Genomic DNA, 14,601 nt, shown 5'->3' on the forward strand with positions numbered 1-14,601 from the left:
TAGTTCTGGTTGGTTGTCTAGACAATCCTTTAACCGATACATGTTTTCAAAGATTTATGAGCAGAAGCCAAAGCTACGACTGAGACAGAGGTTGGTGGCTCTCAGAGATTAACTGTATTTTGGGGTAGACAGATGTGTCTTTTGTTTTTGGTGCACAGAACGTGATGAAATAAGACTTTGCAGCAAGTGCCAAGGCTTTTTTCCCCCTAACTATTTTCTGAGCAGCTAGCAATTAACTTCATAGTCTGCGCAGTAGTAGAATACCAGTGGAAAACAGGCTAAATCAGTGCATTTAAAACTGAGCAGCTGCAGCTTCACCGGATGCATGAACAAATCTGACACAAAAACATGCAGACTCATAAACGCAGTCAGTGTGGTCGCGTAGGTTCAGCTACCACACTCTGCCATGTTCAAAACACAGCTGTCTCTTGCTGGGGAAAATGATCTAGGGAAAAGTTTAAGGAAATACTTTGTTGACCCCATTAGGTGACCTTGTACTGAATCTATGTAATATACACTCAAAATAAGGAAACTGGTGGGCTGCTACATTAACTAAATTGTAACATGTATTATCGAAGCAATCATTTCATGTCTCCAAGATGAACATGATTAAATCATGATGGATGAATGAAATCAGAAAAAAGGCTTTCAATGAACGAAAAAAATTGATCATGGAAAACATTTCCACATGATTAAATGGCTTTCTTTCAGCATCAAGCAATTGTGTTAGTGTTAGTATTGTGTTAATAAGAAATGATAAGGCAAAAATGAAACTACAATGAGGCTACAATAAGAGTCTCATGCTTGTCCCCTGAGCATAAAAATAGACACATTTGAGCAGAATTTCTTTCTCTGCACTTTAAAAAATAAGGGGAAGCAGTGTGCTGTATTATTTTACCAGATTGTCATAAAAAAAAATTGTAACAACAATAGGACCCTAACCTAGCAATGTCATAAGTCTAATCAACCCTAATATATCATGCTGAAAGAAAGCCATTTAATCATGTGGAAATACTTTACATGATTTTTTTATGTTCATTAAAAGAGTAATTTTTTTTGACACAAGTAGGCTACATTTGAGTCAAGGGGAACCCAGGAAGAACAGGCTAATGGGCCCCAGTCATTTACAAAATATTCAGGGCCTGATCATGGGCCAGATCTTGCACGGAGGGGCGCACGGAGGGCGCAGGCTCTTGGCGAATTATTTTCCAAGTGGCGGCGCTATATGTGCCATTCGCCTCCGCACCTGTGAGGGGGCGTCACAAGAGGAGGTGACTGCACTGATGGAAACACGGCTGACATTCACTTCCTCGTTTACATTGCGCTGTCTTGCGTTCTTTCTTAAGCCTTAGGCTCTCACAGGTCAAACTAAACACTTTATTTACCCCATCGTGAGCTAAACGATGTTCACGTCTCGAGAGAAAAAGAGCTACAGCGTCCGCTGTGGCGCTGATCGGCCGCGCTTGGCGTGAACGCGAAGCAAAACAAAAGCACATGTTCACCCCACACAACCACTCTCCTGGACGCGGAGTCGATCTGGTTGGAGGAAAATGTGTGTCTCCACCCACTTAAATGCGCCAAGTCTGGAGTGGCAAGATCACAAAGTGCGCTCCTACTGAGCGCAAAATGTCACGCTATGCGTTTCTAAACACAGGCAGTAACCTAAACCTTCACATGGGGATGAAGTCTTCAGCTTGAGACTTGGGCTGGACAGACACCCGGCAGGGGACCAATGACTTGCTGGTGTTTTGATCAAGTTTCTGCACTTACGCAGCCCGGCGTTCTTCAATACCAGCGCCAGAGCGGATAAAGTTTGAAGTTTGTCCTCTACAAGCTTAAACACCTCAATGCTGCATAAAGTTACATTAGATGAGAACACACTGCATTTGGTAGGCAGCGGATTTTGTGCTCTTGCCGCACACCGTGCCTCAGGTGGCCTCTTCTTTTCTAAGCAACTCCCTCAGGCTACTGGTCGCACTGATACCTTTTTATAGGCAATAAATTAATGATTGGAATGAAGATTTAATGATACGGCTGACAGTTCTAGTAGAAGGTAAGGCTTGTATCGAACACTGTTTCGATCTCAGTGTGTTTCTGAGTCCTGGCTCCCGCTCTTCATCCCTTTCACTCTGGGCTGCCAAAATCCTTATTAAAAAAATAAATGAATATTTAGTATTTAAGTGAACTCTGTTGTGCTTGTGCCTCACAGTTTATGTAACTCTCTAAGCTTCTGCCACAGGTCCTCCACCTGCCAGCCCATGCTCCGGATGTGCTGGTCACATAACACCACTAATTACACCGATGCTTGTCTTCAAATTCCTTTATTTTCTCCAGACAGTGTTTTTGGTCCATTTTTCTGGACTTGTGTCAATTTGCCTTCATCTGCCATATTGTTAAAACCCTAAACCATCAGTATGCTTTGGTGAATCTTGTGAGAAAGTGTGCAGTGTTACGGTCCACGTCCATGTCAAGTCGGTCTGATCTCTGTCAGAGTGTGTCAGTTTCTTTGAGGTTGTTGTGTTGTGGAGGGGACAGTAACATTAGTGGGCAGCCTAACAAACTCTGCCAGGTCTCTGCAGCTTGTGGCCACCGACCTGTGGTGGACCTGTGGCACACCGCAGACTGGCTCGACTCGTGTGAGCGGGAGAGTGGGTTTAGTTTCAAGACAAAATGCAGAGAGACGTTTGCTCATTGACTGTTATGAAAAACACGGATCATTGTCAATGTGTTTTATTCATATTAGAAAAGGATCATTCACATACACTTCTGTCTTACAGTTCAGTCTTTGGATTTGTTTCTCCAGCCTGCTTCACATCCTGAAACAGAAAGGTATATTAACACATATAAACAAGGGAAAAGTGCTATTTGTGTCAAATCATTTTAAAGGAATAGGCCACCGTTTTTACATACTGAGATATGTTCTTGTCATAACCATATTTAAATAGGGAAAACATGGAAGAGCTTGGTAGCTTCTATCTTCACCTCGTTTGGAGCTATAGAGAAGAGGCTAAACGCTAACGCTGCCTGTGCTGTGTTTACGTGACTGAAGGCGCGCGTGAAGACCAGGTACAGATGAACTCGTCTAAGCTAAGGTAAGAACATATCTCAGTATGTAAAAACGGTGGCCTATTCCTTTAAGCATTGCATTAGTCTAAAGAATTATAGTTATATTTTACTGTACTAATACTGTTTAGGGTTTGTGCATTAAATAATAAGAATTTCCATAATTGAAAGCATTTATAATAAGCCATTAGCTGTTAAGCTTGAAATGCCGCCTATTTTCATTTGATGAATGTGTTTTGAGTTCTTTTGAGACATTGTGCAGCATGCGCCACTGCCTGCCTGTCTGTCAGGCTTTAACTCTCAGCTGGAGCACAGTGGTGTGTGACAGACCACATTAGTGTGAGGTTTTTTGACTTTTGTGTGGCACACACACTTCACAACGACAACAAGAGGCACTCGGTCACCTGCTGTGCAGCAAGACCCAAACTAAAGCTACTTCTGAGAGACACAGGTTATATCATGACTTCTGGAGATGTGACAATGTAAGAATGATCAGTTTAACAAGCACCTCTGTATGTGTTTACCTTGAGCTCTCCTCGTATGAAGGACTGGCAGAAGTCTTGTACTCTCTCCACTGTAATGTCTCCCTCTGGAAGCAGCCACTTCATGTCTGAGTTGCCGTCGTAGATGCCAACTCGTGGGAGGTCTTTGGACTTGAGGCCAAAGTAGCCAAGCGAGCGTGAGTTAGACTTAAGCGCACCATTGATCAGAACAAACAAGAGCTGGAAAAATAAAGTGATGGTTAGAAGGACAGGCGACTAGAGTTAGGAGGAGTGTTTTGGTCTTCGAGGCCTTTGTTGCATAACAGCCTGCACCTTGCCTGTGAACTCTGGGGCCAGCACGCTCAGTTTATCCTTCAGTCCACTGTAGTCTTCACTGCCTCTGTTGGCGAAAATCACCAGGTGTGTCTTCACCTCAGAGTTGAACAGGCCCACTGCTGTCTGAAAACAAGTTTGGTATATTGCAAGAATGGTTGACGCACGTGCTATATCTGAATGAATAACAATGAAGTTAGGAGGACCCACCACTTGGTTGTACTCTGTAATGTAGCGGACTTCATTGGTGGAAATAAAGTTCACAAGTCCATCTACGTCCAGCTTCACAGCTTCAGCAACAACTAGGTTTTCCTGGTGGTTATCTGCCTGAATACACATGATAAATAAACATAAACCAAAGTGCAGCTACATTGTTTTATAGGGACTAAAGTTGAATTGAAGCTGAGTTGAATCTGTACCTTTAAACAGTATAAAAGTATATTTGTGTGATGAAGTGGTATTTTACTTATTTAATTAATTTTTACCAATGGACCTTGAATGCACCATGCTGCACAGGTGCTGTAATCAGGGCAAGCCTATACAGGTGTGAGGTGTTTTTTGGCATTGTCTGGGGCTGAATTGGGTGCTGCTGGTCCACTCGTGCTGCCAGCATGAATGGCTGGAAGGAGTGTAGAGAGCCCTGTCAAGGTGCTGCTGGTCCACTCGAGGCCATATGCTGGGAGCTTCACTGTAAATGTAGTGTAGAGTGTAGAGAGTCCCACAGCAACAGAAATGTTTGTTGCCATGGGATGGATGACATTTTCAGTACTGTGTTTTCTGTAACGGAAGCTAATAAGTAATGGTTTGTGTTTTATTTGATGTTACAGCCAGCCACTTACCACTTTACTACATTTGAAAAAGGGCCACAAAAACAATGACCAATTATCCTTGTCACATCTTGGCCTCCTTGTCTTAGTAATAGTTCTTGTAGTGGTAAAGCAAGCTTTGTGTTTTGTATACCACAATTTGTACCCAAATTAAGTGTTTTAAAATTTATATTAAAAGTTTCTACCGTCTACTTTGCAATTTGTTGAGGTCAAAACGGGATATACAAAAAATCGGTTGCCCTACAGGGGCAGGAAGTAAAATGCATGGATTACCTTTCTGAAGAGAGTGATGGTGTCTGAGGAGACGCTGTAGTCAGCCCAAATCTCTTTCACGCTGCAAATGGCCACAGGGACTGAGTTAACTTTCTCTGCAGCAGCCAGCAGTTCCTTATATCCATGGCTGTCCTCTCCCTGAAATACATTAAGACAAAAGCATCAACTCTGCAAACTGCATCGTCCTTTATAGCTCAGGTCATTGTTGTTTTATCCGTGTCTTAAAGATACTCAGGGAGAGTTAGACTCACAATATGGAACGTAACGCTACGAGCTCGACACAACTACACAACAACAAAATAATCTAATTGCATTTTTCTTTCTTTTTTTGACAAGTATTGAAATTTGGGATAAATGCACACGCACACACACACACACACACACACACACACACACACACACACACACACACACACACACACACACACACACACACACACACACACACACACACACACACACACACACACAGTGAGTCTCAAAGCACAGAACAAAATAAAGTACATCACCTTCATTAAAAACAAGAAAAAAACATGCAATACTTAAAGGAATCCCTTAATGTTTACCGTATACACAGGTTATTGTATTGCTTAAAGAAACTGCAGGATTTGCGATTTGCTGAGTACAACCAAGCTGTGAATCTATTCCATTGAAAGTAATTCAGCATTGCTGCTACCAGCTTGTATTCATAACGACAGTAATGGAAAAACAGAACAAAAAGCAAACTAAAGGCAGTATTTCATATACAAATGATATCAGAGAGTGGCTCTAAACACCAAATATCACTCCATAAAATATTTGACCTTGCAAGTGCGACAAGGCCGAGGAGGACGACTGCAGGACGACTGCATATCCGGTCTAAAAAGGGGTCAAAAACAGACCTATTGATAAGTCCAAACTGGGTGCAAATCATAGACCAGAAAAAACGTGGCACACATACCACAGCTTTACTACCACTACCATTGTCTGGATGGGGTTCTTTAGGCATTGTGATCATTCAAGAAGAAGTATTCCTGCTGCGAGCCATGAATTCCAGCAGACCATGTTGTTTTTCTCTCCAACAACGGTTCAGCAAGTTGGCCTGGTAGCCTTGAAGCCCTTGTCCAGGGGCCAAACTTGCCTTTTGTGGCCCAAAGTAAAATCCCATTTTGAACAAATGACAGTGCTGTACATCACATCATCAAGACCTAACCGAGGTTTGAAGGGAAATTTCCAAGGAACTGAGGTACTTTCCTTATTTTAGGAGTACTTTAACATGCATTAGATCTCATGTATAAAAGAATACTCCTCAAAATGATCTTACATGTAGAAGGGATTATGCCCTCAGGCCTGATGTTGCCTACCCCTGCCTGTCATTTGCATTTGATTGTTCTTGGGGGAAAAAAAAGTTTGTACTTTTTGAAGGCACTTTCAAACTATAGAAAATGGGACAATGACAGGTGTATTTCTAATCATAGTTCTCGCTCAGAGCTAAAACCCTGAAAAACAAAAGCAGGTTTGCAGGTGGCACAGGGGCAGACAGACAAACACATGCAGAAGGAGCAGATGACTCAACATAAGGTGAATCATGCCTATTTTTGTGACAGAACTGCATGAGCCCTGCATCCGACCCGTTTGATCACTTTACAGTCCATCGTGCGGGTGCTCCTCTGTGTGACTCACAGTCCTGATATTCTGGTCTGGCTCTGTCCTGCTGTTTGCTATCCTCATGTGCTCTCCTCAGTTTCCTCCGCTGAACCTTGCTCCTGCCCTGCGCTAGTTGTCAGTGCCAGGGTCAGTGGAGCCAATACCACAAGAGCAGATATATGTTTATTTATGACGAGTGGCGCGCTGCCTGCTGCCGCCGTCCCCCGCACCGAGTGTCTGGCCAAAAGGCAGCTCTGCGGGACTGCCCTGCCTCGCACGGCTCACCCTGCCAAAGGTGGGGCTGCTCCAAATACATTTTACTTGAAAAAATAACAAACAAAAACAAATATTGTAGACAGGAAAGTGAACCATGTTTTTCCTAGGAACAAATGTATCACAATTTTCTTTATGATGGAGCTAAGTCTTTTGTTGCAGCCAATAGTCCAGTGGTAATATAGGCTGTCCTACACAAGCGTTTCCAATGACGTCAGGCATAGTTCCGGCCGCCATTTTGAATACCGAGGTACAATTATGCAATACTAGCCTACAATAGGTAGCAATATCTCTACTCAGGATGAAAATGATAAAATGATGATGACAACTTATTGACAGTGGCATTTTAATTTACTCGTAATCATTGCTCAAGAAGATAACAGTAAAAACATGGCCCCAGAGACGCACATTTATGTGAAGAAACCAGCAAATGAGGCACAGACGTAGCAGCGCTGTCCGCCAAGCTACAGCAGAATTTACTAAAGATCTGCTTCACTCCTCAGACTAAATTAACATCAAAGTTGACATGACAAACTGCAAAAATCACAGTCTGAGTCAGTGTTAAGACGGTTAGCATGCTACCAGTTAGCGACTGTCAACCAACTGTCAATGGCTTCAGCACGATTAACACATGTATGGCTGAGCAAATACCACAGTAACAGCCCAGCTCTGACCTCTGTCACTTGTTGTATCGAAGGCCGGTAGCATGCAAACATCTTAAACAATGGCTCACTGGTTTCTTAAAGCCACACCGCTTAGAATTTTACCCAATAAATAAAATTGAAATGCAAACATTTATTTTTTGACAGATATTTTCATAATTGAGAAATACCTCATAAATGTACAAACAAATATTTATGAGGTTCACCCCTCCTAAGATATGTCTGTAAACTTTACCGGGAGTGTGTACGTCTCCAGCCTGTTTCCATGGAGATGTGACGAAAATCAGTAGAACAGGTTAGGTCCTCATCCAAATGCATCATTTTAGTACACACGGCAGCAATAGCATTTTCTGTGTTTAGTTGGTCATTAGGTGCATGTTTGTTTTGCCGGCAACAGTATTGTTCAAAATGTTACGCAGTGTACCTTTAACATAAACGTGCGTCTCTGGTGCCGTGTTTTCTTACTATTACGTAAAAATTCTACTGTCAATCAGTTGTCTTTCATTTATATCCTGAGTAGAGATATTGTTACATGTTGTAGTACTGTATAATTCTAATTTGGTATTAAAAATGGCTGCCATGACAACAAAAGTCACATGACTGAAAGACATGTATACACGGATCACTGTTGTAGTCTCAGCATCGTGGGTGAGAGTCCCAGCTCCGACAAGATTTTCTCGCCCCGCTCTTTGCCCCAGAGCTGTCCAGTCTAATAAAACCTATACAGGCCAAAAAATCCTTTGAAAAAACATTCAGTTCTTGGTTGTTTGTCCCTATTTCTGAGGTAAGGTCATTTTCAGGGAAAATATTATTGAAGATACAACTTCTATTGCTTACATTTGCTCTCACCAACTTAAAACTGTCTTATACTGTTACTCCTTAAAACCTTGCAGTAATTATTGTAAATTGTTGTCATATTAGACTCAAGTAGTGTTACTTAATTAGTGATTTAATTTTCCACAAAGAAATATAAATGATCTTCAAAATAATCGTTCAAATAAAAGTTAAAAGTATTTGGTAAAATACTACCTTAAAACTGAGTAACAGTGTTTTACCTGGTTTATTAGTGGTGTAGTACAACGTGAAATAAAGTGAAAATGTACATATTAATTTCCTTTTGTTTTGTCGACACAAACCTTTTTTGACTGAGAAATTCACTAGTTGTGTTAAAATAAAAAGTGCAAATGATTCTGCTGCTGATCCAGTTTTGCACATAAACAAACCCTTGGTAAATGACCCCTTATTTTGTTAAACGTTCTAAAGTCATGTCAATGATTAGTTTTGCCTGACCTCCAAGAATCCGACCAGCACCACTTCTGCCGAGGCTACAAAGGCCTCAACGGCTTTAGTGTCATTCAGGCGAGAGAGGACAACATCTGTGGACAGCATGCACAAAAAAACACACTTTAACACAGGAAGCATGTTATTGCCATATATGCTAAAGGAGAAAGCAGCTTACTTTGGTCTTTGGCAGATGTGCATGTCAGCAGCAAGGAGACAAACAGAGTCACCAGCATTTTTCAACGGGGAGAAATAGACACAGGAAAGAAAGGTTGGTTGATCCCAGGAAGCTTTTGTACAGATATGACTGAGTGCCTATCCAATGTCAAGCCTCCACACATCTAGTGTAGACTTCATGGGAACGACCAGGTGCTACTGATAAGTCTTGGAGCTGAATTTTGGATTACGTGTCATCTAAACACCGATGGAGCGTGTGACTGTGTGCTTGAACAAATGGTAAAGTGGAGTCAAAGTGCTCAGGAGGAATTCAATGAAGGATTCACAAATATATTGCTTGGTCCCTTGTGTCTTGTTAGCAGCATCCCTGCCTTTGTCTGGATAATGTTGCTCCCAAAATGTCTGGTGCTGCAGAGGGTTACATAAATCTACTGCGGTGGGTGGGAGGAAGCTTAGGACTGGAGTTCTAGAAATAGCCAGTGAGAGACCTGTCACAGTCCACAGGATCAGAGTAAATGGGCTTCACTATGAGTGCTCACCACTGGGGGGAGGCAGCTCCGCGGGGGAAACCCTGCCTTCACGGAGTAATATTATCCTGTTTGTACTTTCAATTCTACTTTTATTAAGGTGTTGTTAATTAACTAATATCTAAATATCAGAATATCTGGATTTGTGTCACTGAGAACTTTAAGCACAAAAAACACAAGTATAGTCAGTATTCAGTTTTGTTTTTTTTACCTAATCATGCAATGCTTCAGGGGTCCCCAACTAAATTATCTCGCTATATTCGCTAGGCTTCCTGGTGTTACCAAATGTTCTCCCATTCAAGTACTCATTCAAGTACCGACCAGGCCCTTCCCTGCTTAGCTTCCAAGGTCTGATCGGGCAGAGCAAAGGTGGTATGACTACATATGCAGTCATTGCTCTTGAAAATGGTAAAACATGAGCAGAGGTCTATTTTCATAGCAGTGCTAATCAATCAATCAATCAATCAATCAATCAATCAATCAATCAATCAATCAATCAATCAATCAATCAATCAATCAATCAATCAATCAATCAATCAATCAATCAATCAATCAATCAATCATTTTGCCATTTTATTTCAATGTTATTCAAATTGTTAAGATATTTTTTAATTCAGCCTTAGAAATTAAGTGTATTGAGAGGATGAAAAGCCTTTGGGGTCCAGACTAAAGCCTCTGGTGGTTTGGCTCTGGACCCAGGTCTGCCAGTTGGGGACCCCTGGTATAGGGTATTGCCCAGGAGAAACGCAGAGTAGAGCTGCTGCTCCTCCACATCTCAGGCAGCTCTGGGATCTGTTTCTGATACTTTCTGCCAGGACGCCCTCCTGGGGAGGTGTTCCAGCCACGTGGGGCATGTGGAGAGATATGTGTGTTTGGCACTACCTCTGTTTAACTGTCTGTACAGCCATTTTATGGAAAAAGAAGAGGGCCGGTGTTTACAACTTGACAGTGAAATAAGATGTTATTTTATTTTAGGTTTCTATTTGTGCTGACAGTGCAGAAGAGACCAACAAACATGAGAATGTACCTCAAAGAATGTTTGACTCTTAACTCCGTGACTTTATCCCTCTTTTCTCGCCTAAAAGCCAGACCAGTTACACTTTGGTCAACCAGAGACAAGAATAAAGTGCAGCTAAAAATAACATGATGTCTTTAGCATAACATAGTAGTAAAACCAGAAAGAGATGATATGCTATTTTGACAATATACTGAGAAAAATACACACCATTAAGCAACACTGGAAAACTGCTGTGTAACTTAAGACTATTTTAAAAATGAGATGGCAACATCCCATCTCAAACACTGTAGTGTCAAAAACAATAAATAAATGTTCAAAAAGGTTTTTTGAAAGGAAATGTCAAATGTCACAGTGAAAGGCTCAAATCAGGAGAGCCCTGATCCAAGAACAAGTGCATGTGTTCAGAAGTATCTTAACTACTGACTTGCGTGTGTTTACATTGTGTGGATTAAGGCCATTGCTAATACTGCAAATGAGTCAAATGTCATTGAACATGACTTCAGAGAAAGCTATTTAAGGGTGAAACAGACCCTGGATGCACTGTACTGATGTAATGAACATTGTTATAGGGCTGAGCAGTTCTAATCAAAATAACCCTTCGATAGTCAAGTCTATAGCCACTATGGTAATATCAGCACTGAGTTTGGAGGAAAAACATAAACTGGCAATGGTGTGGAAAGCATTCATTTGTTGTTTATGCAGGGGTTTGTTTTAATGGTTTGTTTGTTAAAAATAAATATTTAAATTAAATTGATATTTGAGATATAAATAGGATAAAGAATGGGAGGAAAAAGTGTGTATCTTTTGGAATTTGTCCTGTGAACATGTTATGGCCAATTAAAGCATGACAGCATGAAATTGTTTGGGTGGCATTAGTTTACGCAGAAACTGTTTACTCATTTTTGGGATTTTAACAAAGATCAGACTGCATTTTATGACCCATTTAGGCAGAAATGTACTGCAAGCAATTCCCAAGGGTTCACATACTTTTTCGCGTGAGAAAAATAAAGAAAAAAACAAAGAGAAAAGACCGTCTCTACTTCATTTCCATGGCTTTTACACCCAGTCTCAGAGGTTTCTACAAGATGGTGTGCGAGTGACTGAAATAAAATAAGGCAAACTTCAACGTGCGCCACAGTGATGCAGGTAAGCCATGAGCTCGAGGATTACTGGGCCAGTTCTTCACACTTACGCAACTCTTAACCCTGTTAGCCGTGCACATGTTTATGGGGGTGTCAGATTGGGACATACTGATCCTCCATGCAGATCTCTGTTCACCATCATTTGTGTCTATGTATTATTTAAAATTGTATGATAAAAAACATAAACCTAAACAATGTAGATACTGTAATTCATGTTTCTGTCATTGGGAATACTCCCAAGTTTTTTTGCTTTATGGCTCTGACAAAATGCTAGGAATTCTTCTTGTTCCCTATAGGCATTGTGAGAGCGGGGTTGTAATTTAACTCTGTTGTAGTAATCCAGTAGAAGGCAGCTAAGTTAGAAAGAAAAAACTAAAAAGCACTGAGATCAAATTCAAGAACCTCAATCACATTTACATGCAAAGACAGAAACATGAAGGAAAAATAATGCATGAATGAAAATCTGAATAGCCTGTGAACTGAATATTTATAGCAATCCCCCTGCGTATGTGGCTGGTATATGTTTACATGATGCCAGACTTGTTTGTGTGTCGTATGGATTAACCCTTTGCTGGTGACGTACGTGAGGCTGTGGAAACCTTTAGTGAAACTAATCATTGTGATGACAGCTTCACGTCATCAGCAGAACAGGCTGTGAGATTTACAGGTAATTGCGAGACCATAAAGACTATGATATTCCAAAATTTTTGTCAAACTTGAAATTATTTACAGTGACACACAGTAATGGAAGAAGGGGACACCCAAAACATTACGAGTTCAGATTCAAGGTTAAACTGGTTGTTTAATGGTTCTTAATAGTAAAATGATGAAAATGACACTGCATTGGTGAATGCTGACCCTGATACGCCCCAGGTAAACGTACAGCCTCTAATCCCATTATGGTTCCTACAGTAGCAGGTTTGGCTTTGAGTTGTTTACGTTTGACAGAACTGTCTGTATTGACTGTGTACAGTCACTTTAGGAGGTCAACAAACAGGAGACTGCTCAGCTAAAAGACTAGGCAGGAACACGGCAACACGCTGAAAATTAGTTTAATGTATTATTTAGTAGAAGCTTTAATTGTCCACGTTTTTTTGAAAATTGGATAGAGGTGAACTGAATTTCTACTCAGGCCTACTTGTGTAAAATGATCATTGTGTCCATAGTGTGACATGTGAAAAATAAATTACTGATCAGCACAGTGGTGATGGAGTGATATATGTTCATATTTCAGTGAATTTATATCCTGATGAAGACAAAAAACTTGAATTCATTGAAAATGATGTCCAAATCAGAATCATGAGATGACCGCCACATTTGCCACAACGTTTGCCATTTCATATCTAAACTTTCATGACAGACCAGCTGCCAATAATTTAGAAAGTGATCCATTTCAGTGTAGGCACATGAGCCCAAAGCAGAGGAGACTGTGCCATTCCTTTCAGAAAAAAACATCTTTGGGTGAGGGCTGCTCACACCTGGAACATCAGGAACATCCCAACACTGAGAACCTTCACCTCTGGCTCCTGGACAATCAAACCTGCAGTCACAATGTGGACATGTAGGTTTTTTACCAATAGTGTTGCCTTGGTTATAATGTCTGCTTACTGTTATTGTGTGTTGATTTTCTGTTTTATTTTTACAAACCATTTCATGTCTATTGTCTTTTGTTCATGTCTAGTGTGCTTGTTGTTCTGTGGCCTTCCCTGTCGGTGAACAGCAACCTGCCCTGGGACTACAGATGAAAACCAGCCATTGTGGCAAACTCTGGCATATTTACATGTGGACTTCGAGGACTCATGCTAATTAATATGTTCCTTATTAAGTTCCCATCTTAAATAAATAAATAAAATTGTATTAGTACTTGTGTGTGTTTGTTGTGTTCTAAAGTAAGTTAAAATACTCTCAGTCTCAACCCTCTTACTGCAAAACTGAACTGAAGTAATTCAAGGGATCCCCGTAACCTTGGCTGAGAAACACAAACTAATCCCAAAAATAAGAGCGGAGGAAAAAGGGAATTAGTACAGATTAAAGGAATTGATTCAGTTGGTCAGTAATAAACCAGTTGGCATCAGAACAGTCTCACACTGCAATGATTCATTCTACATTAAAATAAGAGTGTATCGGAAACTTTTAGGACGGGATAAGATCAGAGGCTCACCGTAAGCCGACTTTTTAATGAGACCTCAGACACAATTAACACTGGCAACCTGCCTTACCACGATGTGCTTCTGTAAAGCTCAGAGGCTTTGCCTATAAATGAGTTTCACGCTGGACACTTTTACATCTCGCACAAAAGTCTTGGACACACCAACAGCTGCATCATCACTACACTAATAACACTGTGACATTTGACCCTGAGGTGTCCCTTGCTCCTTTTCTTTTAGAATCAATGTATATGTATTTTTTTTTTAATCAATTTCTTCAGTATCTCACTTTTTGTATCTGAATTTTAGTTTGATTTTTGTGTGCATCATATTTTTTTTCCCATGATGTAACACAATGGCTCATCACTAATTGAACAATATACCAGTAAACGACAGCAGACCTTGGTTTGCTATTCAAAAATTATGTTTTTAATTGGCATCAGCAGAACAGACAAGGTGCATCATCATGAAAATAGAAATCTATTGAACTAGTACATGAAATATGGAGGATTGGCAGCTGGATAAAATGGCAGAGGATCTCCTTAATGGTTTATGGCCATTTTTACTTACAATATTCACAAATATACGTTCCATTTGAGCGAGAACAAACTCAACTCCTGGACCAAATCAGTTGGTATTTTGGCGATCTTGACGATGATCATGGTTAAAGTCCAGTGTTCACCGGGGGGACTCTTCTATAGATGTCTCCTTCCTGTTGCATCTGCTTGGTTCTGGGTTTTGAAAGAGGTAACGAGGACAGAAGATGAGGG

The 14,601-nt window shown here is 40.8% G+C and overlaps 1 protein-coding gene across 1 annotated transcript; it reads right to left on the minus strand.

Annotated features, from left to right (window-relative positions):
- Positions 1-2,719: 2,719 nt before the first annotated feature.
- erp27 (endoplasmic reticulum protein 27) lies at positions 2,720-9,210 on the minus strand. The gene is made up of 7 exons (XM_079553216.1): positions 8,999-9,210; positions 8,830-8,915; positions 4,979-5,116; positions 4,089-4,205; positions 3,879-4,004; positions 3,588-3,785; positions 2,720-2,816 (listed from the first exon to the last, which is right to left on the minus strand). Exons 1-7 carry the CDS (start codon positions 9,054-9,056, stop codon positions 2,772-2,774), a joined length of 768 nt encoding a protein of 255 aa, XP_079409342.1. The 5' UTR covers positions 9,057-9,210; the 3' UTR covers positions 2,720-2,771.
- Between the last annotated feature and the right edge of the window lie 5,391 nt (positions 9,211-14,601).

This window comes from Gobius niger (genome assembly GCF_951799975.1).
Source record: "Gobius niger genome assembly, chromosome: 3".
Lineage (NCBI taxonomy): Eukaryota > Metazoa > Chordata > Actinopteri > Gobiiformes > Gobiidae > Gobius > Gobius niger.